The following is a 23,976-nucleotide window of genomic DNA, read 5'->3' on the forward strand; positions in this document are numbered from 1 at the left end:
GCTTCAGTGTCCCTTCTGTAAGAAACAATATATCGGTGAAACTGGAGAAAGAACCTAGCCTAACCTAACCTAACCTATCCTAAAATGGATGCCACGCGGGCACAGCTAAAAATCTTTCAAAGGCCTCACCGAGAATCAGAACCAAGCAGGTCATAACTTTGATGACCTTAAGCTCTACATCGTACAGTCAAATTCCCGTTTTGCGCGGGACAAAAAATACAGAGAATCATACCTTATCCACAAGTTCATGACAATGCAAAAATAGGCATAAACGTTTCAAAGGGAGCTTTAGAATCCATTCACTATGCTAAATTTCAAACTATGCGCAGCAGCACTTAGTTATTTTTCATTCGCTTGCTTAGTGTTCTTTCTTTGTCTTTTCCTTCTTTTCTCCCTTTCTTCTGCTCTTTTATTTATATATTTATTTCATTTTATCATTATTTATATATTTTTTTTCACAAGCACCGTTTTTCTACCGCTTCTATTATTCTATCTTGTCGAAAGACGATAGAAGAGGATTCTTCCCAATAAGGTCGCTTGAGAACCAAACACGATCCCATAACAAACTCGTCTTATATACCCCACGTGAGACACTTAACACACAGTCAAAAGAGTGATGACATCAATGTCAACCACGAACGCAACAAAAAGCAGCGTTCTTTCGTTGCCCGAACGCGGTGCTGGCATGTATTTTTTCTCTGTTCTGAAAGGGCGCTCCTGGGTACATCTGAAATATCCTAGAGACTCCTTGCGAAAAAGCGGCGACACGCCGGGAAAACCAGGTCGATGCTAGAGAATTTCGGTACCCAGGACTGTTCAAACAGGGTTACGACGTGTCCCCTATAGATAGCGCCACTACAGCCGGCGCCGGCGCTTTCTGTATGCGGGTGTCGAAAGCTAAGGCAACGTAGCAGAGACCGAAGGCTATGCCGCAGCCACATCGTTGATTTATTACACAGTGGCGAAGTGACAAAAGCCCGAAAATCGATCTCAGCTGGTGAACAAGGCGCCCCTTTAAAGTGGGAGTAAAAGAAGCGATCTCGCCAAGGAGCTCCGACGAGCGGCGACCGCGTTTCAGCGGCGAACGTGTTTGTAAACAACGACGTAGCCGGCTGGAATTCCCCGTCGAGGGCTTCGGCAACGCCCACCCGGCGCCTTGGAGAAAGGCGCCAACAGCGACCGCGCTGTCCCACTTCGCGCTCATTGGGCCAGCGACATCGTTTAAACATCGCTGCGAGGATCACTGTCAGGTGTGTTTCTTCCTCCCTCTCTCTCGCTTTCACAGCCACTTTTGTGAAGTCTCTGAACCCTTTGTATTTCGCAGCCTTAACGAACGGCAGCTATTCTCTATGTTATACCGGTTTCCAAGCATATTTAACTGCAAAGTAGTAGGTCACTAATTCGTGGTCAGGGAAGATAAAGGAAGTCTACTGAACTGACGAATCGAAAGTGGTAGACCTTTTACTTAAACAGTGATGACCATAAACGTTGCTATATTTTATTCTCTAAAGTTATATCGGTGGCCTTTAACGTACCTATCCTGGATAATGCGATTTCGCGGTGGTCCCAAGCGTAGAGAAGAACTCATTTTAGGCGATACGAGTTGATTAAGCGTGTACAAAAGCACGATAAGTATTTCTATAGACAAAAAAAAACGTATAGGTGTGCGCTTAACTTTCGCGGTTGCATGCGTACTTTCAGTAATGCATATTTGTGCCGTAAATGGCGTTTTTTTGTTACATGTGGTACGATTGTCCTTACATGTGGCTCTCTGCCCTCTACCAACAAGAAAAAAAAACAGTTTTCATAATTGACCTGTTTCACTTCAGCACGCGCATGCCACCGACTGGTTTCCGCTGTCGCATCGGTGGTGGAAACAGCGGTGAACACATCTGACCAACACAAGTTGAGGGCCCATATTCACTACACCCTCCCCCACCCCCGCCCCTGTGGACGAATCTTTGTTTTCTGTAACTTCCTTGCGCTTCCTTTGTCGCCAATACAAATGAAATTAAGCGTGAAAATTAATCCTCGTTATCGTCAGCCTCTTTTCGTCCACTGCAGGACGAAGCCCTTTCACAGCGATGTCAAATTACCCGCCTCCTGCACCAGCTGTGCCCCATCTTATGCCTGTGACTTCTATAATTTCAGGAAACCACCTACTTCTCTGCCATCCTCAACTGCGCTTTTCTCGTAGACCATCGGTCACCTGCCTAACGCATAACGTGGGCTGATCAACTCCATTTCTTTCACTTAATCTCAACTAAGTCAATATGAATTGCGCGTTTCTTTTCTAACCGACACCACTGTCTTCCTGTGTCTTAACGTTAGGCTTATCGTTTTGCGTTCCGTCTCTCGTTGCGCGCTACGTAGTTGCTTCTCGAGCTGTTTTGCTTAACTCCCATCTGCTCATCCCATAGCTTAGCACCGGCAGAATGCATCGATTGTATTTTTTTTTCTAGGATAACGGTCACTTACCAATAATTACTTGGAAATGCCTCCCCTATGCGCTTCCATTCACCTCCCCCCCCCATACACACATTTTTCTTTTGGGTGTTTATTTCTTTAACAAATGTGCCCCCGCACAGCTTGTAGGGGGGGGCCTACTATCGATCAAGAATTTGTGTTCTTTTGACAAACTTGTGATCATTAATTTATACTTCTCCGTATCAGCCCCTCCTCCAAACTGATACCTACTATAAAGTAAGCAATAAAACCAGTCTGCAATCTGTATTTCTATAAGCCGGCTTCTTTCTAAGCCAGACGCGAGCATAAAGAAAATGAGACGACATCGATCGATGGACGGGCAAGTTGCCAGCGCACTGTCTGGGTTTTCGACCTCAGGTGGAGCCAGAAAGTCCATGCCGACGAGTACTGATTGCGACGTCGCCTACATACTTCACAATAGAGATGGACTGGGCCAAGAGGAAGCGCCCGTCGGTCACTATAAACGTGAAACTTGCGTCGCCATTGCGCCTATTGTTGTTACAAGTTACTTGCTCCAAATCTCGGGTAAGGGCATCCTTTCTGCTCTGTAGACGTGGCATGATCGTTTCCTGCACGCACACACATAAACACACACACACACACACACACACACACACACACATATACATACATACATACATACATACATACATACATACATACATACATACATACATACATACATACATACATACATACATACATACATACATACATACATACATACATACATACATACATACATACATACATACATACATACATACATACATACATACATACATACATACATACATACATACATACATACATACATACATACCAGGGGCGTAGCCCTGGTATGTAGCCCCAGAGTGTAGGCTTATGCAGCGGGGCTTCAGTCCCCCACCCCCGAAATTTTTTCGTGCTGTCATGCACTGCCGACCTAAACAACCCGCGGCGCTGGAAATCATTCTGGATTTTGTCTACAATGTCTTTTTCACGCTCTGAGAGACATTTCAAACTCGGACTGGATTTCACGGCAACGCCCATGCACCGGGAGTCACGCCGCAAGGAGCCTCATCCGAGCACAAAGTTTCAAAAGCGTTTCGATGGCGAGCGGGCTCGTCGCGGCATCTCGCGGAGGCCGCGGTATCTACGGTGCGCATGGATTTGAATCCCAAAACTTTATCAGTATAAAGTTCTTATAAGCTTCTGATGCGAAAGTTGTCTTCATAATTCCAAAGTCGTGCTTTAGATATTCAATTCTGGAACTTTGTGGGTTTAATGTTGTTTAAACATTTGACACGAAATGCTGCATCAACTTTTCTAAGGTCGCACATCGGACCGCACAAGAGGACAAGCCAAATCAATACACTATTAGAAAAGTTGACAAAGCATGCAGAGAAGTTCGATGAGCCGAAGCATTATGGTGGTTTATGGGTGCCCGTCATGTCAGAGAAGACAATATCAACATTTCACCTCTGCCAAAGCATCCTTGTCAAGACATTAAAACCAGCAAAGGTACTTTATTTCTTTTTTTTTCTGCTTTGACCTGTATTCGAAAGGAAACGTTGAGCCTGTTCAATTTTCCTGTTCTCGCTACCCGCGAGCTGCAAGAGTCAGCCACACCGCATGCGTTTTTGTTTTTTGTCTTCTGCTGCCCCGACCACCCCGCGGCGCCCTCCGGGGCGCGTTTGTTTTTGTCTTGCCGAGTGGATTTTCGCCTAGCAGAATTTTGGACGCTTTCTGGAAAGCAGACGAGTAAAATAAACAATGGTCGCTCGCCACCATCCCTGTGGGGGCTCGACGGATCGCAATGTGTTCGCTTGAGCGCAACATCTCCGGAAAGTTTTGTCTCGCCGCTGTAGAATGCCTAGAAGTATGCATGTGGTTTTCTGAGGACCAAGCGTCTCACGTTTTATTCGATATTCTTTCGTTAACCACATTAGGTGCCCAAAGTAGGCACTCGACTGTGGGCAATGTGTTTTCCTCTGAGTTATTTTTAATTATTATTTCGGTGCTCCAGCCCCACAAAAGAAAAAGAAAAGACGTTGTTGCGGCGCAGCGAATTGCCGCGTTGCGAACGTTCGATTTCGTTACTTCTTCTCTTGCGGAGAGTGGTGGGCCACGGGATACTTCACTAGCTGGATACTAATATTATACTATGGCGATAGGAATTATATGAACACTCGAAGCGCATTCCTGCCGTCGCGCTCATGTTCCGTGTAAAGTTCAAGGGTGATAACATCGTGACAACGGGCCCCATGCTGCATGTGAGAGTGAAAAGTTTGGGAGGGGGGGGGGGGGGTGGGGGGCCGGGAAATGGGTGAGCTGACGATAATGCCTCAGTCTTGTGTGCACAACGGAACACAGCGGGCAGGGTGGGCGCCGCCTCCTGTCTCGCGCGAAACATCAAAAGGAATGCAAGGATGTGGTGCTGTGGTATGTGAATATGTGGTTGCGCAATATGTTTATTTGCCTTGTTTGACGCATTATATAAAGTGACTTTTCCTTAGATAAGAAGATTTATTCGAGACTTATACGTATATTTAAATATCTTGTTGCTAGGTTTTCTGTATACGTGCAGTGAACTTTATTTCCAGCGACACTTTTTTGCACGTTATCAAGCTGTATCTTTGCATTTGTATATTCCATTGTATCTTCGCATTTCTAATGTACGAGGGTCAGTCATATGAGAGTGAGCCAACCCACCGTGCGCAATAATGGTTCGGTTCATTATCTGTGAGGCACGCGTGCGGCATACATGCATCTCGCATTTAAAAATTGACACGCATATGCGAGAATAAATGTTCTTTAATGCTCTCATACATTGGGTTGAACATGGTTGCGTGACATAATGAACGCTCCAAAAGTTGAACAGCGTGGTGTCATTAGGTTTTTGACAGCTGAAGGTGTTTCCCATAAAGATATTAGTCACCATATGGCTGCGCTGTACGTTGAACATATTTCATTGGCCACTGTGAAGTGTTGGAACAAGCGGTTCAAAGAAGGGCGTGAAAGTTGCAAAGACGATCCAAGACCGGGCCAAAGCCACCGTGCAATCACCCCCAACACAATTGCAAATGTTGATGAGCTGATTAGACAATAAGAAAGGATGCCCCTCGATGAACTGGCAGAGCGTGTGAACCTCAGTCACGGTTCGGTACGGACCATAATTCATGAACATCTCGGTTATCGGCTCTAGTATGTACAATGGATGCCCAAGATTTTGAACCACCGCCAGAAGGCGGAGAGTTTGGGCACTGCCTTGGCTCATTTGATCCGGTGACAAAATGAGTTGTGCAGTTGCCCCCGAGGGCGTATAATGGTGCCACTATTACGAGCCTGAAACATGACGTCAAAGCTTACAGTTGAAACGTTCGAATTGACCACCCCCAATGAAAGCAAAGGCCGTCATTTCCGCCGGAAAGGTGTTAAAATATTTTTTCCGACCGTCAGCGCCATTAATGATCGACTTTGCTAAACCTCGAGAGACTATCAATCGTTTCCGAGATTGTGAAATGCCGGATCGGCTGTGTGCTGCAATCAAGAAAAAACAACGTGAAAAATTGACGAATGGCGCCATCTTGCTTAATGACAATGCCCGTGCCCACGTCGTTAACGTGGTTAAGACATAACTAGCAAATTTCAAGTGGGAAACGCTGCAGCATCCACCATACAGGCCAGACCTGTCGCCTTGCGATTTCCACATTTTGGGGCAGATGAAAACACAGCTCAAGGGAACCAGACGTGTCGGACGACGACATGAAAGAGTCAGTTTCATACATTTTGAAGGAGCAACGCAAGGATGTTTATGAGACTGGAATCACAAGACTCGTTAGTCAGCGGGACAAGCGTTTAAATGCTCATGGAGATTTTAAAATAAATTACACCGTTTGTCATATATCCGCAGTGGCTCACTCTCATTTGACTCGCCCTCATATATTTTGCCGAACTCCTGCTTTTTGTATGGGCTCTCTGTTGATGCTATAATTTCGGGGCAATTACTCAGAATACACGACCAGTAAAAGCCGCTCCTGCGCAATAGCTTGGAACAAAGGACAGCGTCATTGAGGTACAAAAATTTAAACAAGGAATTTGAATGACAAAGTTCCATTAAAATATTTCGCTTCAACTTGTTCATTTCACGGTCTTGCATTTTTCATATCAGCGGCATCCATTACTTAGCTGGTACATACACATACATACTTGCATACGTACATACATACATACATACATACATACATACATACATACATACATACATACATACATACATACATACATACATACATACATACATACATACATACATACATACATACATACATACATACATACATACATACATACATACATACATACATACATACATACATACATACATACATACATACATAATATAAAAGATATAACTGTAACAGATATTAAATATATATATATATGTATATATTACTTTTGCATTTCGCTTCGGAATATCATCGTTGTGGTACAAAAGACTACACTCGTCAATGTTTTTAGGAGTCTGGAGCAGCAGATAACAATTACAACGGTTCACGCTGTTAATACTTTGCAAACAAAGAAGAGTATTAACTCTACGTAAGAATGTCTGCCCCGCGTGCCTGCAAACAGAGCATGCAAGTGTGTAGTGTTGAGAAACATTTCTCGCTTGCGCTTTCCCTATTTGGTACACGGAAAATATAGAGAAGGCATTTATCATAAAAGCACGGAGCCACTAATCACAAAAATCTCCAATGCTAGAATTGCTCGGAAGAGCAAATTACATCCAATCCTGATGCCGTACATACTTAATTAAGGTGGCTAGCCAATAGCAAAGAGCACTTACGAATTAGAAGGTTTCACAATTTGGCCCTTCGGAGTCGCGCTAGGTGATCGTGAATCATATTGAAGAAATATGGTCGGCACTAAAAAGGCAAAGATAAAGAAAGCCCACACCGACAGCGCTGACCTGCAACTAAATATTTCTCGCCCAAAGTGCGAACACCAAAAGGGAATTCTCCTGTGCAACACGAAAAAAGAAACGTGGGAGGCCAGGCGGTCTGCTTAGCACTTTTGCCTGTTCCTGAAATATCTTATGCATAAAAAAATTGCACACACACCATTATTTTCCACGTCACTTCACACATGAACGTGCCCTGTGCCTGCTGAAATGACCAGACAAGCCATGCACGAGCTGCTCTTGGAAAAGTTCGCAACGAGCAACCGCTTAGTTTTCAGCAAGCTAACGAGCCAAGTCAGGTCCACATGACGTGAACTATTCTTATTGTTCGGTACGGGACAATTAGTGGCATGCCAGGGACCTGAACAATAACGCCGGCGACGCATTCACCCTTCTTCGGACAATAGCGAATACAACCATTCCCTGCTATCAGCACGTCTTTCGAAGCCAGTCCAACACCTGTGTCTTGGCACTGACACCAAGCACAGAGTCACTTCTTAATTTCTGTCACATATTCAGCACTGCAGTGAATTTCGCACTTTGTTGTTCCCTGCGCATTTACTGTTGCTTCCTTGCATAAACCATGCGTTCATCAGTCTGGCCTTAGTGAGCAGCCGCAGGGATTAATTTCCGCTGGCGTTGTTCTTTCCCATTAAAGGACTCTCGAAAATCTATTTCACTTCCCTGCAGGCATTTCAAGCATGGCGGTCAACAAGCTTGGAGATTCCGTCCTCAATTTCGCCGTGGACTTGTGCCACCAGCTGTCGCCAAAGGGCGTCCATAAAGGGAACATCTTTTTTTCGCCATTCAGCATCTCGGCTGCTCTTTCAATGGCTCTTGGAGGCGCACGCAAAACAACTGCCAAGGAAATGTCGGCTGTCCTTCGAGTCGACGGCGAACAGATGCACAAGCACTTTTCGGACTTCCTCTCGAAACTACCATCCTGCGCTGCCGACGTGAAACTCCATATTGCCAACCGAATGTACTGCGAAGAGACGTTTCCAGTCTTGGAAAGCTACCTGGCTCTTTTGGGCGACAGCTATGGAGCTACTATCGAGTCCGTCGATTTCAGGAATGACTACGAGAACATTCGACGGCAAGTCAACTGCTGGGTTGAACGAGCCACAGAATCCAAGATAAGAGATCTCCTTCCCAGAGGTAGCGTGAACGCTTTTACCACTCTTATCCTGGTAAACGCCATTTACTTTAAGGGCTTCTGGGAGTCACAGTTCAGCCCTGGTGCTACTCGTAGTTCTGATTTCCACCTGGACTCCAAAAACAAGAAACTGGTTGACATGATGTACCAAGAGGACCGTTATAGCATCGCCAGAAGCGAGGAACTCGGTGTCACGGCCCTGGAGATACCATACCGAGGCGGCGAGACTTCCATGGTCGTGCTTCTACCCAACAACGTTGAAGGACTGTCCAACCTCGAGAAGCTGTTGACCGCTCCGAAGCTCGCGAAACTGCTGAACAATCTTGGCGGCTTTGTGAACGTTGAGCTATATCTGCCGAAGTTCAAATTGGAAGAGGCGATCGGTCTGAAAGAAACGTTGCAAGAAATGGGAATCAATGATTTCTTCTCGTCGGAAGCGGACCTGTCCGGCATTAGCGAGAAGGAAAATCTGTCAGCGTCTGATGTGGTTCACAAGGCGTTCGTAGAAGTAAATGAAGAGGGCACCGAAGCCGCGGCTCTCACAGCAGTAGGGGTAGCATACCACAGCATGCCCCCTAGGCCGACACAGACCTACAAGTTTGTTGTGGATCGGCCATTTATGTTCCTCATTCGTTGCTGCGATCCAGATGTCGTACTCTTCATGGGCTCCGTTCGCGACTTGTAAATGAAACGCATAAAGTGCTTTGCTTCTTTGCTGATCATTTTTATCGATGTTACAAATGGCTTGCCGATTGAATATTCCTGAGAATTATAGATATTGCAGAATAAAATAAATATTGCAATAAAGCCTGCTAAGTTGATGAAACGTGTCTGCGGCTCTCATTTCACAGTCGGGACACAGCACGTGTCTCTTCGTGACCCTACGCTTACAATGATGTCCCATTATACCAACAAACACATAACGCGTTTCTTGACATCCAGTAAGAATGGCTGTGGTCAAGTCCCTTAGACCATTCTTTCTATTACAAATAATAAACTTTAAGTACATTTTCGACCTTTTTTATATAATCAGGAAGCCTGGTGTTAAAGCCCTTGCCGACATGTCTCCATGAGAGTTTGTATGGCCGATAGTACTTCAAACGCATACCCGCTTGCCCGCATGGCCGCTTTCTCGCCCGCTCCAAAGCCTCATGGAGGCTATACTTTAAATAAAGTACCCCGTTTGTCATACAATCGCATTGGCTCACTTTCCTTTGACTCGCCCTCGTATATTTTGCCGAGCTGCTTTTTGTATGTGCTCTCTGTGGCTACTATAATTTCGGTGCAGTTACTAAGAATACAAGGCCAGAGACAGCTGCTCCTACGCAGTACATTAGAAAAAAGGAAAGCGTCTGTGAGGCTTTTCCCTGGCCGTTGCATATGTAAAAAAAATGTAAACAAGATTCTTGAATGACAAAGTTTCATTACAATATTTGTCCTCAACTTGTTCAGTTCACAGTCTTACATTTTTCATATCAGCGGCATGCACTGCTTTGCTGGTTGGAAATGATATAGTTCTAAAGTTCGTGCAATATTTTCTTTACTTATTAAATACAGAAAAAATATAGAAGCATTGACATCAGTTATATCGGGCACAACATTTCGGATATACGAGTGTTTTCGTTTATGAAAATATATATAGATATTTCGCTTCGGGATATCATCTTTGTCGTACCCAAGACTACACACGTCAATGTTTTTAAGAGTGCAGATTTTTTTGAGCCTGGAGCAGCATATAGCTATTATGTTGCTTCACGCTGTTATTACTTTGCAAAAAAATAAGAGTATTAACTCTGCGTTAGAATGCCTGGCCCGTGTACTAGCAAACTGAGGGTACAGTTCTCTAGTGTTGAGGCACGTTTCTCGCATGTGCTTTTCTTATTTGGCACACGGAATAGAGAAGGCATTTATGATAAAAGCACTGGGCCCGTATACACAATGAGCTCCTGTGCTAGAATTGTTCGGAAGAGCAAATTACAGCCAATCCTGAAGCTGTACATAGTAGTTAAGGTGCCTGGCTAATAACAAAGAGCCCTTACGAATTAAAAGCTTTCACAAGTTCGCCCCTCAGAGTCGGGCAAGCTGCTTTGCTGGTTTTGAACTGATATATAATTCTAATGTTCCAGTGATGTTTTCTTTACTTACTGAACAGACAAATAACACTAAAACATTGATATCAGCCATTTCGGGCACAAAGTTTGGGACATACGAGAGTATTCTTTTATAAAAAATATATATTTTACTTGTCTTGACAGTGCGTAGCGTTCAAAAATTTGTTGGCAGCATCGTGAATTACTTTGCAAAAAGAGTGTCGGCACTAAAACGGCAAAGATAAGAAAGAAAGCACACACTGACAGCGCTGACTTGCAACTAAATGTTTACTACCCAAAGTGCGAACACCAAAAGAAAATTCTCTTGTGCAAGAGGGGAAAAAAACGTGGAAGGCCAGGCAATCTGTTTAGCACTTTTGCCTGTTGGTGAAATATGTATGATCTTTATAAAAAAAAATTATGTCTGAAAAGGCATCTATGAGCTCACACATTGCGCACACACCATTATTTTCCACGTCACTTCACACATGAAATCGCCGTGTGCCTGCTGAAATGGCGAATAGAAGGCATGCACAAGCTTCTCTTCGCAAAGTTCTTATCAAGCAATCACTTAGTGTTCAGCAAGCTAACGAGCCAAGTTAGGTCATGTCGCAACCCTTCCTTCTTCCCATATGAAATAAATACCACACCATTAGAATCAGTACAATCCTATAAATATCTAGGTGTAACCCTGTCTCACGATTTGTCTTGGCGCGCACATGTCACTAGCATTATCTCTGCAGCTAACAAAACCTTAGGTTTTCTAAAACGGAACCTACGGCAGGTCCCATCAGATTTAAAATTACTAGCATATAAGTCACTTGTCAGGCCGAAACTGGAATACGCGTCAGCTATCTGGAACCCGCATCAAGCATATCTCACCGAAGCATTAGAATCAGTTCAAAATCGTGCTGTTAGATTCATTCATACCTCATATTCATACGACGTCAGCGTTTCATCACTGAAATCAGAATCGGGCTTGTCAATGCTTTCATGTCGACGTCGCATTTCCAGTCTTTCCCTGTACCACAAGTTCTTCTTTTCTTCCCTTAATCAAGAGCCTTACATAACAGCAGCAGCACGCATATCTCACCGCACCAGCCATCCACTTCAAGTGGCACGCCCACGTGCACGGACAACCACCTTCGCAGCCTCCTTTTTTTTCCGTACCGCCACAGACTGGAATGGCCTTCCCGCCAACATCGCTAATACGACTTGTCCATCTTCGTTCACACAACTTGTAACCGACCATTTTGTTAAATAATTATTTATGATGATGTTTTGCTATCTTATAAAAACCCACCCCTTATGTAATGCCCCTACGGGGGACCTTTAAGGTAATAAACTGAACTGAACTGAACTGAACTATGACGTCAACTATTCATATTGGTTGGTACGGGGCAATTGGTGGCATGTCTGCTACCAGAAGAAAAACGCTATCGACGCATTCCACCTGTTTCTGACAATAGCCAATACAACCATTCTTATTAGCAGTTCTGCAGAAGCGAGTGCTACGCTTCTGAGTTCACACTGTCACCGAGCACAAAGTCACTTCTTAATTACTGTCATATATCCAGCACTGCAGTGAATTTCGCAATTTGTTGATGCCTGCATGTCTGCTACTGCTTCACTGCATAAAGCCAGTGTTCATCGTTCTGACCATAATGAGGAGCCGCAGGGAATGTTTTCCGCTGGCGTTGTTCTTTCCCATTAAAGGACTCTCGAAAATCTATTTCACTTCCCTGCAGGCATTTCAAGCATGGCCGTCAACAAGCTTGGAGATTCCGTACTCAATTTCGCCGTGGACTTGTACCACCAGCTGTCGCCAAAGGGCGTCCATAAAGAGAACATCGTTTTTTCGCCATTCAGCATCTCGGCTGCTCTTTCAATGGCTCTTGGAGGTGCACGGAACAGAACTGCCAAGGAAATGTCGGCTGTCCTTCGAGTCGACGGCAAACAGATCCACAACCATTTTTCTGACTTCCTCTCGAAACTACCATCCTACGCTGCCGACGTGAAGCTCCATATTGCCAACCGAATGTACTGCGAACAGACGTTTCCAGTCTTGGACAGCTACCTGGCTCTTTTGCGCGACAGCTATGGAGCTACTATCGAGTCCGTCGATTTCAGGAACGACCACGAGAACATTCGACGGCAAGTCAACGGCTGGGTTGAACGAGCCACAGAATCCAAGATAAGAAATCTCCTTCCCGAAGGTAGCGTGAACGCTTTTACCACTCTTATCCTGGTGAACGCCATCTACTTTAAGGGCTTCTGGAAGTCACAGTTCAACCGAGATGCTACTCGTAGTTCCGATTTCCACCTGGACTCCAAAAACAAGAAACTGGTTGACATGATGTACCGCAAAGACCGTTATAGCATGGCCAGAAGCGAGGAACTCGGTGTCACGGCCCTCGAGATACCATACCGAGGCGGGAAGACTTCCATGGTCGTGCTTCTACCCAACGACGTCGAAGGACTGTCCAACCTTGAGGAGCGGTTGACGGCACCGAAGCTCGCTAAACTGCTGAACAATCTTGGCGGCTTTGCGGACGTTGAGCTATGTCTGCCGAAGTTCAAATTGGAACAGGCGATCGGTCTGAAGGAAACGCTGCAAGAAATGGGAATCAATGATTTCTTCTCTTCGGAAGCCGACCTGTCCGGCATTAGCGAGAAGGAAAATCTGTCAGCTTCCGATGTGGTGCACAAGGCGTTCGTAGAAGTAAATGAAGAGGGCACCGAAGCCGCGGCTGCCACAGCAGTGGTGATGTTAGATTGCTGCATGTCCTCTATGCCGCCACAGACCTACAAGTTCGTTGCGGATCGGCCATTTATGTTCCTCATTCGTAGCTGCGACCCAGATCTCGTGCTCTTCATGGGCTCCGTTCGTGACTTGTAACTGAAACGCAGTTACACAGTTAGGCTTTGCTTCGTTGTTGATCATTTTTATCCATGCTACAAATTGCTTGCCGATTGACTATTCCAGGGCATTGGAAATATTGCAGAAAAATAAATGTTTCAATAAACCATGTTACGTTGCTGAAACGTGTCTGCGGCTCTCATTTCACAGGCGCGACGTCGCTGGTATCTCTTTGTGACCCTGCGTTTACAATGATGCCTCGTTATTACCAACAAACACATAACGCGTTTCTTTACGTCCAGTAAAAATGGCTGTGGTCAAATATCTTACACCAGTCTTCCTATTACATAGAATAGGCTTTAAGTACATTTTGGAACTTTTTTATATATTCAAAAAGCATTACGTAAAAGCCCTTGCCGACATGTCTCTACGAGATTTTGTATCGCCGGTAGTACTTGAAACGCATAGCCGTTTGCCGGCATGCCCGCTTGTCCGCCCGCTCCAGAGCCCTAAATATTAAAGCCTCGTCAAAGGCTTCAGCAGCATTGGTAGGCACATTTTCTGGATTCTGTCTTCCTTTATGGATGAAATAGTTGCATGCAACGTCAATCGACTACCGTTGATCACTTTCACATGCCTTCGAAAACTGTTTCTGACAAAGGCGCTCTGACTGGCGAAATCGGCTGAGTGATACAAGTGATACCCCTGGCCCCCAAAGCATTCAGTCTGGTCCCAATTTTTTAACTTTTTCTCTACACTCGGCTGATCTGGTTGCCGCCTTTTTCGTTTCTCTGTAGCAGACTTCGACAATGTTTCGTTGCCTTCTTTTTTTCACTTTTTACCACTTGTTACATTTATCTGTTCGGACACCTACCTAGCAACAGATACTCGTTCTCGGACATTAGACCAGAATGTCCACATATTCAGGACACAGTTTTGTAGAGATGCCTGTTTCGATGCTATTCCTTGACGCGTCTTTCCCGCTCCACCGATAATCAGAGGGACGGTCAGTTCATGTTATCAGTCTGTTCAGCAAGCCGTGAACGTCGAATGAAAAGAGTAGCATTGAATCGAGCAGGAGTCATTGCTAGAACTTCGCGGCCCCAGTGTCACACGTCCAGCTGCACATACATTAGTGTAACTATGCATTACCAACCAGCCCAAGCCTGTATTCTTCTGAAGTCCACATACGTAGTGGCCTAACTTGTCAAGTCAGGCACATACAGTGCGGCACATTCGCAGGGATCCAAGTTTACTATCGGCAAGACAGCTGCTGGCAGCATCCGCAGAGTTGGAAAACGAGCAAAGAAATCTTCGCTTAAAACACAGCATTCGTCTTCGGCCACCGCCTCTCTGCTTTGCAGCTTTGACAAACGGCCTTTTTCACTGATCATCAAGCAAAATAAAAGAGAAATGCTGTCTCTACTGCACTAAGCAGGTGGTCGAAACCTGTACCCTTGGATAGCGAGCTCCGAATTTTTTTTTTTTTATAGCTGAGCCAATGACTCTAATGCCTCTGCATGCGCTCGGAACAACTACAAACTTCTTTTTGAAAAGTACGCTGTACATCGTCAAGAATGAAAACGCGCATCTGTCGCACTAAGAAGGCTGTTGAGCACAAGGTTGTCAGCAATAACATACGTGCGAGACTCTTTCATTCGTCTGCTCGTACATAACCGTTAGATACGGCACATTCTGTTAGTGTCATATAAAGCTGTCGCTTTAGGCCTTGGCTGGTTGTACACTAGTACGTTAGTACTTTTGTCCATATCCTCAAAGCTTAGAAAGCCAATCTCGGTCAACAGTCTCAGTTAACATACAGCAACTGCCTTTTTTGTTCTTTAACGAAGATTTCTATGCGGAACAAACAAATTGTAGGTTGTCAGCAGTTGCCTGAAGAAGCTTCTAGTACACTTTTTTTGCATTTTCCTTAAATACATACTACTAATTACCTTCTGACTTTTTGATGATTAACATTATGACCATTATGCCAGAATTAGGACTTCAGAGCACACTTGAAATATAAATTCCCCTCCACGTTTAGACAAAGCCTGCAAAATATAAAACGTATAAGCAGACGCGGCACCCATAGCAATCTTGGCAATCACGTTGCCAATGAAGAAATTCTAAGGCGCGAGTTAACATTCCTGTGCTGAACAATACGCCTATCCCCCCCTTTTACGCCGCCTCGTAGTTTTCTGTTTCCCGTTTATGTTTCTCTATCTCACATTGTTTTGTCTACCACATATGTCTTAGTACGTTTTGTGTGGCGTATTGCTTCTTAATTACCCCAGTACGTAGGCTGCGTAGCTGTCCCTAGGCACTATAGTAAACATTTAATTGATTATTATTATTATTATTATTATTATTATTATTATTATTATTATTATTATTATTATTATTATTATTATTATTATTATTATTATTATTATTATTATTATTATTCGGTACGAAAACATAGATATATGACAGGGAGGTCAAGAAATGAAGGCTCAATAAAAGAAGACTTCATATCCGCACTCAAGAAAGGTCGCATTCCTTTCTCGTGCGACCCTCCCTCTACGAAAGGCGTTGTGTGTTCGGGCACTCTATTCTATGTGTAGTGTTAGACACGCGCCAAAATGTTTGACATATAGACGCTTTTTTAAGGTAGTAGCTTTACCGGAGAAGAAGTAAATGTAGATTTTTTTTAAGATCTCTGCAAGCTCTTCAATGTGTGCAAGCTTACGCGTAAGGAAGAGCGATCAGCACGCAATATCCAACCACGCAAAAGAAATGTAACCTAGCAGCATAAAACGTAGTATAAGAAAGCCCGCTAAACTCTGGTAAAGTTTACACATGACAGACTCGACAATGTGTTAATCAAGCGCCAGGAAATTCCAAAACAACATAAAAATGAACGCGGCAATGATTTAGTACTTGATTTCAAAGAGCACGTTTGCATAGATTTGTTTGGTTAGATTAAGTTGCTGAAGAAGACAAATGTTAAGCAGGAACCTGAAATTGCTGAATCATCTTACATCTCTAAAGCTGGCGATAAACGTGTTCGAGAGCCATACCTCGCCCTGCTAACAAAAAGAACAAATTTTGGGCTTAGAGAATAGGGAATGACAATGGGTATTGCATAAATTCTCGTTCTGTTCCTTTTGTGTAGGTCTGCATGAAAATGTTACATATATGAGCTGGCGTTTCTCCTCAATGACCTTCAGTCTGTCAAGCCAGCGCTCTGTCTGTACTCCCCCGATAGGTAAAGGGCATTTTCGGTATGTCGTAAATGAACATTTTATGACGGTTCGACCTTTTGATGACTCAAAAGATATGGTAAATTCAAAGCCACTTTAGGCCCAAGTATTTCAGCAGAATAAACGTATCAGTTTTGCGAGTCTCGCCTGTCGTAATTCTCCCTAAGGCAAGATTAGGTTGTGTATTACTCAACTGCCTTGGAGCTATGACAACAACAATGAATGCCAGCAACACTTCATTTGGGCCTAGTTGGTACATACTTCTGAACTAAACGTAACAGCGCAAACATTTAAGACGAGCCACACAAAGAGAAAGACACGACACACACTGGCGCTGACTAACAACTTCTTTTTTCCTTCCATCGTCGATGCATTTATATACCTAGGCCACATAATCGCGCAGGCGCACAGAATGCATTACTGACGTCAGCCATCTTATCATATACGCAAACGTATGAAATCAAATTCTGATTGGTGCAGGGACAACGATGTGTCACTGATGCAATTATTTCCTTGTCTTTTTATGTGATAGGCCTCTAAGGCAAGCCGCGCATGTTCATTCTTGCTTTTTCCAAGGATAATTGTCCGATCAAGTCGCGCCTCACAATTGTTGCAAGAGTTTATATGCGCAACCAGGTGCGCTCCTTTATCTACATTTTTGTTTACTTTTTGCGCATGTTCCCTGAGTCGCTCATTTACGCAACGCCCTGTCTGGCCAACGTATGTCTTACCACAAGAGAGTGGAATGCCATAAACCACGCCGACAGCGCACGACACGTATGAGGCATCATGCCGGATTTGGCATCCTCCTCTGTTCTCTCCGCAGGTGCGGGAACATAGCTTTGAAAGCTTGTTTGGCGCCGAAATTGCCAAAGGTACGCCATGCCTGCAAGCAGTGTCGTGTCTTTCTCTTTGTGTGGCTCGTCTTAAATGTTTGCGCTGTTACGTTTAGTTCAGAACAATGAATGCACACTAGTCGCCTTGTGTTTTGCTACTGAAACTGATGAAGCTACAAAGAAGAACTTGTTTGCGTAAAGGCAAAGAGGTAGCTTCAGATGTAGCCGTGCTGTGGCCTGCTACTTGGACCATGGAAAGGGGACAGCGGAATTAGTGATGCGTAATTATGATTAAGACGAGTTCGCATATACAAGACCATCTCGTTGAGGCATGTCTAAATCAGATTTATATGCCTCAATTCATTTAAGTTCAAGTCGCTATTGTTTATAAAGAAGGCAATAAAAGGCCTGCTTTTGCGAGGCAACCTCACAGAGCAAATGATGCCGGTAGAATTTTGACGACAGCGTTACTTGGTGGCTAGGGTTAACCATGCGTGGCGAGCTGTCCTGAGTTCAGCTATATTTGGTTATAGTTGCGCTGTACAGCTGGCGTGGGCAGGAATTGCTTACAAGTTCCTCTTCCGCCACCTTGTAGGGCTCCATGGTGGGTGGTTGGCACCGCGGCCGAATAATACATTTTCCCATGGAGCCTCAACTGCGGCTGTTACCAGGTCTTCCGCGAAATGAGGAAACAGTGCTGTGCCGCTTATATTCGGGCGTCGCATTCACCAATGCGTATGCGTTTTGATTGCAATGGCTGATAGCGCCGAGTGCAATGCCTGTGGTGTCGAGGAAACCATAGAACACCTACTGTGTTACTGCACATCTTTCGAACATGAAAAGCAAGACCTCTGCACAGCTCTCAATCAGCTAGATGGAAAGCCATTCACCTTGAACAAGATCTTGGGACCATGGCATCGCATATCGCAGCTACAAAAGGCCACAAAAGCGCTGCTACGACATTTGAAAGATACCTGATTGAGTCAGCGTCTGTGATCCGGACTGAATGACCGACTGATATCCCCAGTGGACTTTCTCTTCTTTTAATCTTTCCGTCCCCCTTGCCCTTTCGCCAGTGTAGGGTAGCCAGCCGGGCTCAGTCCTGGTTAACCTCCCTACCTTTCATTTATCATTTTTTTCTCTCTCTTCCATGGAACCTCCTCTCTCCAAACCAGATCGCCCTCAGGAAAGAGGGCGGACTGATGTCACTGCTTATTTTTTCCAAACAACCAAAGAAGTCTTCCCTAAGTATCACGTGATACACAATGAAAAGTCAGAAAAACCGGCTAGAAAAATATATCCGTTCTCAGCAGCAACATGTCTGAAAGAAGCCATAGCCACCAGCTATAACGTAACAAAGCTTGCTAGCGGTGACCTAGTGTTAAAAATCGAAAGCAAAGTTCAAGTGTGCAAACTTTTTAATATCGTGTCGTTTGAAGACATCCCCGTCTCAATTTCAAGCCACAGTTCGCTGAACACAGTGCGCGGCGTGAGTTCTGAAATTGACTTTTTGGATCTCTCCGAAGAACAAATCCTAAATGGGTTTCCGAACAAAACGTGAGCAATGTTCAGAGAATTAAGATGAGAAAAGACAACAAAGAGTTACCCACCAAGCACCTAATTTTGACTTTCACCTGCTGTGCACATCCAGAGACAAATGAAGTTGGGCATACGAAAGTTGCAGTTCGCCCATGCATACCAAACCCTCGACGTTGCTTCAACTGTTCAACCATGGCTTCCAGAGTTGCCGTGGTCGCAAAACTGCGCGAAATGCGCATCCAAAAAGCATACTTCTGAAATATGCGAACCAGCACCTCGCTGTGCGAACTGTGAAGGAGAGCATGCTGCATACTCCAGATCTTGTCCCTCGTGGAAGAGAGAAAAAGAAATCATTAGATTGAAAACAATTGAGAACATTTCATTCAAAGAGGCCAGAAACCGCATCGTAGTCCAACACAAGTTTTCATTCAAACCGAACATGAATTTCGCCGATGTGGTGCGACAGCGCGATCCACCACACCGGCCTCTGGCTCCTGCCCAGACTACACACAGTGAGGCTGGGACCGAGGCAACCTCGCCTCCGGTGGTAGCAGCTCACGCTGCTCCACCAGCCGCAAAGCAGGCTATGCCTTCCCTCGAATTGGCAAGCCTCAAGGCCTCTGCCCACGGGGCGAGGTCTGAAAGAAGTGCCGACGTGCACTCTGCACGACCCTCCAGTGCCTCTGATGAGGTAATCGAGACGAGTCAGGGTGGTTCCGTGCCGTCAACGTCACAGGGACGGCGGAACTCCTTGAAGAGTGCTAAAAAAAGAAAACCCCCCATGACGGGGCGAAAACCAATTAAACGTTTTCCTACCCCACACACATAAATCAAGATGGCATTCCTAATACAATGGAATTGCAGAGGACTCCTAAATAATTTTAGTGATATACAAGAGATCATAAATTCTTTCTCTCCTGTAGCAATGTGCCTACAGGAAACGAACTTAGGTCCTCAGCATACATGTGTGCTGAAAAAATGTAACGTCTTCCGATGTGACCGAGAGCAGGCAAACAGGCTCTCAGGAGGGGTAGCCATCATTGTACAAAGTGGCATCGCTGCTTTTGAAGTCAAAATAAAAACAAAATTTGAAGCTGTGGCAGCCACTTTGCTCTCTTACAAAACGATTACTGTATGCTCTGTGTATCTGGAACCACACCTAAAAATAACCCTTCATGAACGTTGGAGGACCTGTTCCAACAATTACCAGAGCCCTATCTGGTAGTTGGGGATTTTAATGCACACTCCCGTTTCTGGAGAAGCAAGAAAACAGACATAAGAGGACAAATTATAGAAGATCTTATTTTGAGCAAAAATGTTTGTTTGCTGAATTCTGGCAATTTATTTTTTAGATCAGCTTCTATTTTAACGATTTTAAATGGGACGTCATAGACAACCTATATGGAAGCGATCACCTACCAGTCATAATCACTCTTCCATCCTCACCTGCCATCATCCCAAACAAACCATGAAGACAGAAGCTTCATGCAGCTGACTGGACACTGTTTAGAGAAAGCGCCAATCTTTATGAAATCTTTTCTGAAGACCTTAGTGTCGATGATTTTAATGAACTATTCACAACTTGTACTTTAGCCTCTGCCCGTTTAGCTATCCCCCAGACTTCAGGAGTGGTGAGACAAAATCACAAGGTGGGGTGGACTCGGGAATGCAAAGAAGCAAAGCGAAAACAAAATAAAGCCTGGGGTGTCTTTCGCAGATATCTCACTTAGGAAAGCCTCCTAATCTTTAAAAAGGCACGAGCTAAGGCACGATACGTCCGCCGTAATGCCGAAAAGATGTCATGGCAAGCATACGTTTCATCAATAAATAGCACAGTCACAACTCAAAAAAATGTGGGAGCAGGTACGTAAGCTCCATGGTAGCTACTCCCCATTTACAATTCCTCTCCTGGCAACCCCAGGCATCCAAACAAGTATACAGGAACAGGCCAACATTTTAGAAGAACATTTCGCTGCACTCTCTAGTTCTTCACAGTACACTGAGTTATTTTTAAAATATAAAAATATGGCTGAAAAGCAAAGGCTTCTGATTAGTGGCAGCATAAATGTGCCGTATATTAGTTTAATCACTCATCAAGAAATCACTAGAGTATTGTCTGCCGGGAAGCAAACTGCACCAAGGCCCGACGAAATCCACTATGAAATGCTGGCACATCTTTCCGAGTCTGCATTAGATGCACTTCTCAATTTTTTTAACAAGATACTTTTACATGGGAAAATACCGGAGGCCTCGAAAAAAGCTATTATTGTACGCTTTCTGAAAATCGGAAAGCCACCGACATCTCCCGGTAGTTATAGGCCAACAGCCCTTACCAGCGCTCTGACGAAGTTATTAGATTGATGTTTATTCTAGACTCCCGTGAACTACTTGACATCCAACAGTGTGGTTTTAAAAAAACGTGCTCTACAGCTGATCACCGCATTCGACTTGAAAATACAATCCGAGAGGCATTCATCCATACACAACACAGCCTTGCCGTTTGTTTTTTATCTGGACAAGGCTTATGATACTACCTGGAGGTACGGCATTCTCCGCGACCTAGCAGATCTGGGAATTCCCGGCAGGATGTTAAACTGCCTCCGTGACTTTTTGTCATCCAACCGTTTCTTCCATGTAGGCCTCGGTTCAACTCTCTCGAAAAAGTTCAGTCAGGAAAATGGGGTACCACAAGGGTGTATCTTAAGTACTACCCTCTTTATTGTAAAAATGAATTCCCTAGCACAAATAACTCCCAAAATTCATTATGTATTCAATTTACGTTGATGATCTCCAGATAGCTTGCACATCATCAAGCGTATCAACATGCGAGAGGCAAGCACAGTGGACAATAAACAAACTAGCAACATGGGCAGATAAAAATGGATTCCAGTTTTCTCCACAGAAAACAGTGGCTGTTATGTTCTCGCTGAAACGAGGTTTACAGGCTGATCCCACCCTACGCCTTAATGAATCCGAACTCCCAGTAAAAAACGAGCCCAAATTCCTAGGCATTACTTTTGACAAAAAGCTTACTTTCCTACCTCACATAAACACTGAAAAGCAAGGCCTCTAGAACACTCAACGTACTTAAAGTCCTTTCACGGAAACGCTGAGGTTCTGATAGCGCATGGCTTCTACAAATATACCGCTCCGTCATACGCCCCTCCTTGGACTATGGGTGTATAGTGTGTGGCTCTGCCAGATCATCACATTTGAAACGATTGGACCAGGTACACAATTTAGATTTACGCTTGTCAACTGGTGCCTACAGGACGTGGCCCATAACCAGTTTGCATGTAGAAATTAACGAACCCCCACTGGCAGACAGAAGAAGCATGCTGACATGCTCATATGTTCTAAAAATCCGTTCCTTGCCAAAACATATATGTTACCCAATATTTAACAAATGCCCATCTAGAATACTATTCATAAACAAACCTCAGGCTATCAGACCACCTCTTCTCCGGTTTGAAGAGAAATCACAAGAGTTAGATGAAACGGACACACTGCCTAATATTGCCCAGAAACCCGATCCACTGCCACCATGGTACTGCTTGCCTTCTGTTTGTGACTTCTCATTAACACGATTTCAGAAAAAACTAGCGCCACAGGAACATATATTACAAAAATATTTAGCACTTAAAGAAAAATATGTGGAATATATACAGCATTTAATACCAATGGTTCCAAAGCTGCACACTACGTGGGATGTGCTGTGATACAGAATAGCTGGGAAAAACAGGACGGCTGCCGCAATGTGCATCAATTCTCACTGCAGAAAGTCATGGAATTTCCATGGCTGTCGAATGAATAATACATGAAAACATTGAAAACAGCATCATTTACACAGACTCACTAAGCATACTTACTGCACATCAGCCTAGGAATGCAGCTCTGCCAATAATCGATGACATCCTACACAACATAACAAGAGCCACGAGGCAGGGACAAAACATCAAATTTTGTTGGGTGCCGAGCCACGTAGGAATTTGTGGAAATGAGAAAGCAGACGAGAGTGCAGCGAAAGCTCGAAATAAGGAAATCAAAAACATAAAAATTCATTACAGAGATTGCGTGAAATTAGGGTACCATAAACTGAAAGAAAAATTGCAGTCCACATGGAACGATCAAACGAACAATACGCTACACCTTGTAAAACCCATCATAGAAGAGTGGAAGTCATGTTCACACCAAGAATGGTTTATTGAAGTTGTCTTATGTCGCCTCCGCATTGGACACACACACCTTACCCATAATCTCTTGCTGCCAAAAAAGACAAGCCTGTTTGTGACAAATGCGGAGACGAACTTACAGTAACCCACATTTTACTCCCCTGCAGACAACTTGAGACATTGAGAAAAAATATTTTACGCCATTTTACAGCGAACGCATTCCTTTTCATCCTTCGTTGATTTTAAGTAAAGATGCACTGGTTGGGACAATTCATGTATTTAGCTTTTTAAAAGCAACCGGTTTTCTTGAAAAATTGTACCGCCTGACCTTGTTCTCTTTTACATCCAGTGACACACCTCATCCACATTGTCATGTCTGAGAAGAAGGTTGAGGTGTTTATTTAATTTGTTGCAATCCTCGGGGTCCTCTATCAGAAAAGGATCTTTTGAGGCTACCCAGCTTTTTCCTACATTATACCTTGTGATCAGCGCATGATGGCCTTAGTTGTTTATGCACCATTAAACTCAACATCAACATCATCGAATGTCATGTAATAAACGATCTTTTTTCATATAACAACTGAAGTCATAGGACTCTCACTGCTTGTATGGAAAAAACTCCCCTAGGTATTTTATGTCACGTGGCATCAGC

The 23,976-nt window shown here is 44.2% G+C and overlaps 3 protein-coding genes across 5 annotated transcripts in view; 2 read left to right on the top strand and 1 right to left on the bottom strand.

Moving 5' to 3' along the window:
- Window positions 1-23,976, bottom strand: part of LOC135904734 (ipis-1-like) — a 196,699-nt gene that overhangs the window by 88,633 nt on the left and 84,090 nt on the right. The window lies entirely within an intron of this gene.
- Window positions 910-13,578, top strand: LOC135904787 (ipis-1-like). The gene is made up of 2 exons (XM_065435767.1): window positions 910-1,250; window positions 12,424-13,578. Exon 2 carries the CDS (start codon window positions 12,435-12,437, stop codon window positions 13,572-13,574), a length of 1,140 nt encoding a protein of 379 aa, XP_065291839.1. The 5' UTR covers window positions 910-1,250; window positions 12,424-12,434; the 3' UTR covers window positions 13,575-13,578.
- On the top strand, window positions 4,839-9,392 carry LOC135904785 (ipis-1-like). Its single transcript, XM_065435766.1, has 2 exons — window positions 4,839-4,911; window positions 8,120-9,392. The coding sequence occupies exons 1-2, from the start codon at window positions 4,899-4,901 to the stop codon at window positions 9,268-9,270; spliced, it is 1,164 nt and encodes a 387-aa protein (XP_065291838.1). The 5' UTR covers window positions 4,839-4,898; the 3' UTR covers window positions 9,271-9,392.

This window comes from Dermacentor albipictus, chromosome 7 (genome assembly GCF_038994185.2).
Source record: "Dermacentor albipictus isolate Rhodes 1998 colony chromosome 7, USDA_Dalb.pri_finalv2, whole genome shotgun sequence".
In the NCBI taxonomy this organism is placed as follows: Eukaryota; Metazoa; Arthropoda; class Arachnida; order Ixodida; family Ixodidae; genus Dermacentor; species Dermacentor albipictus.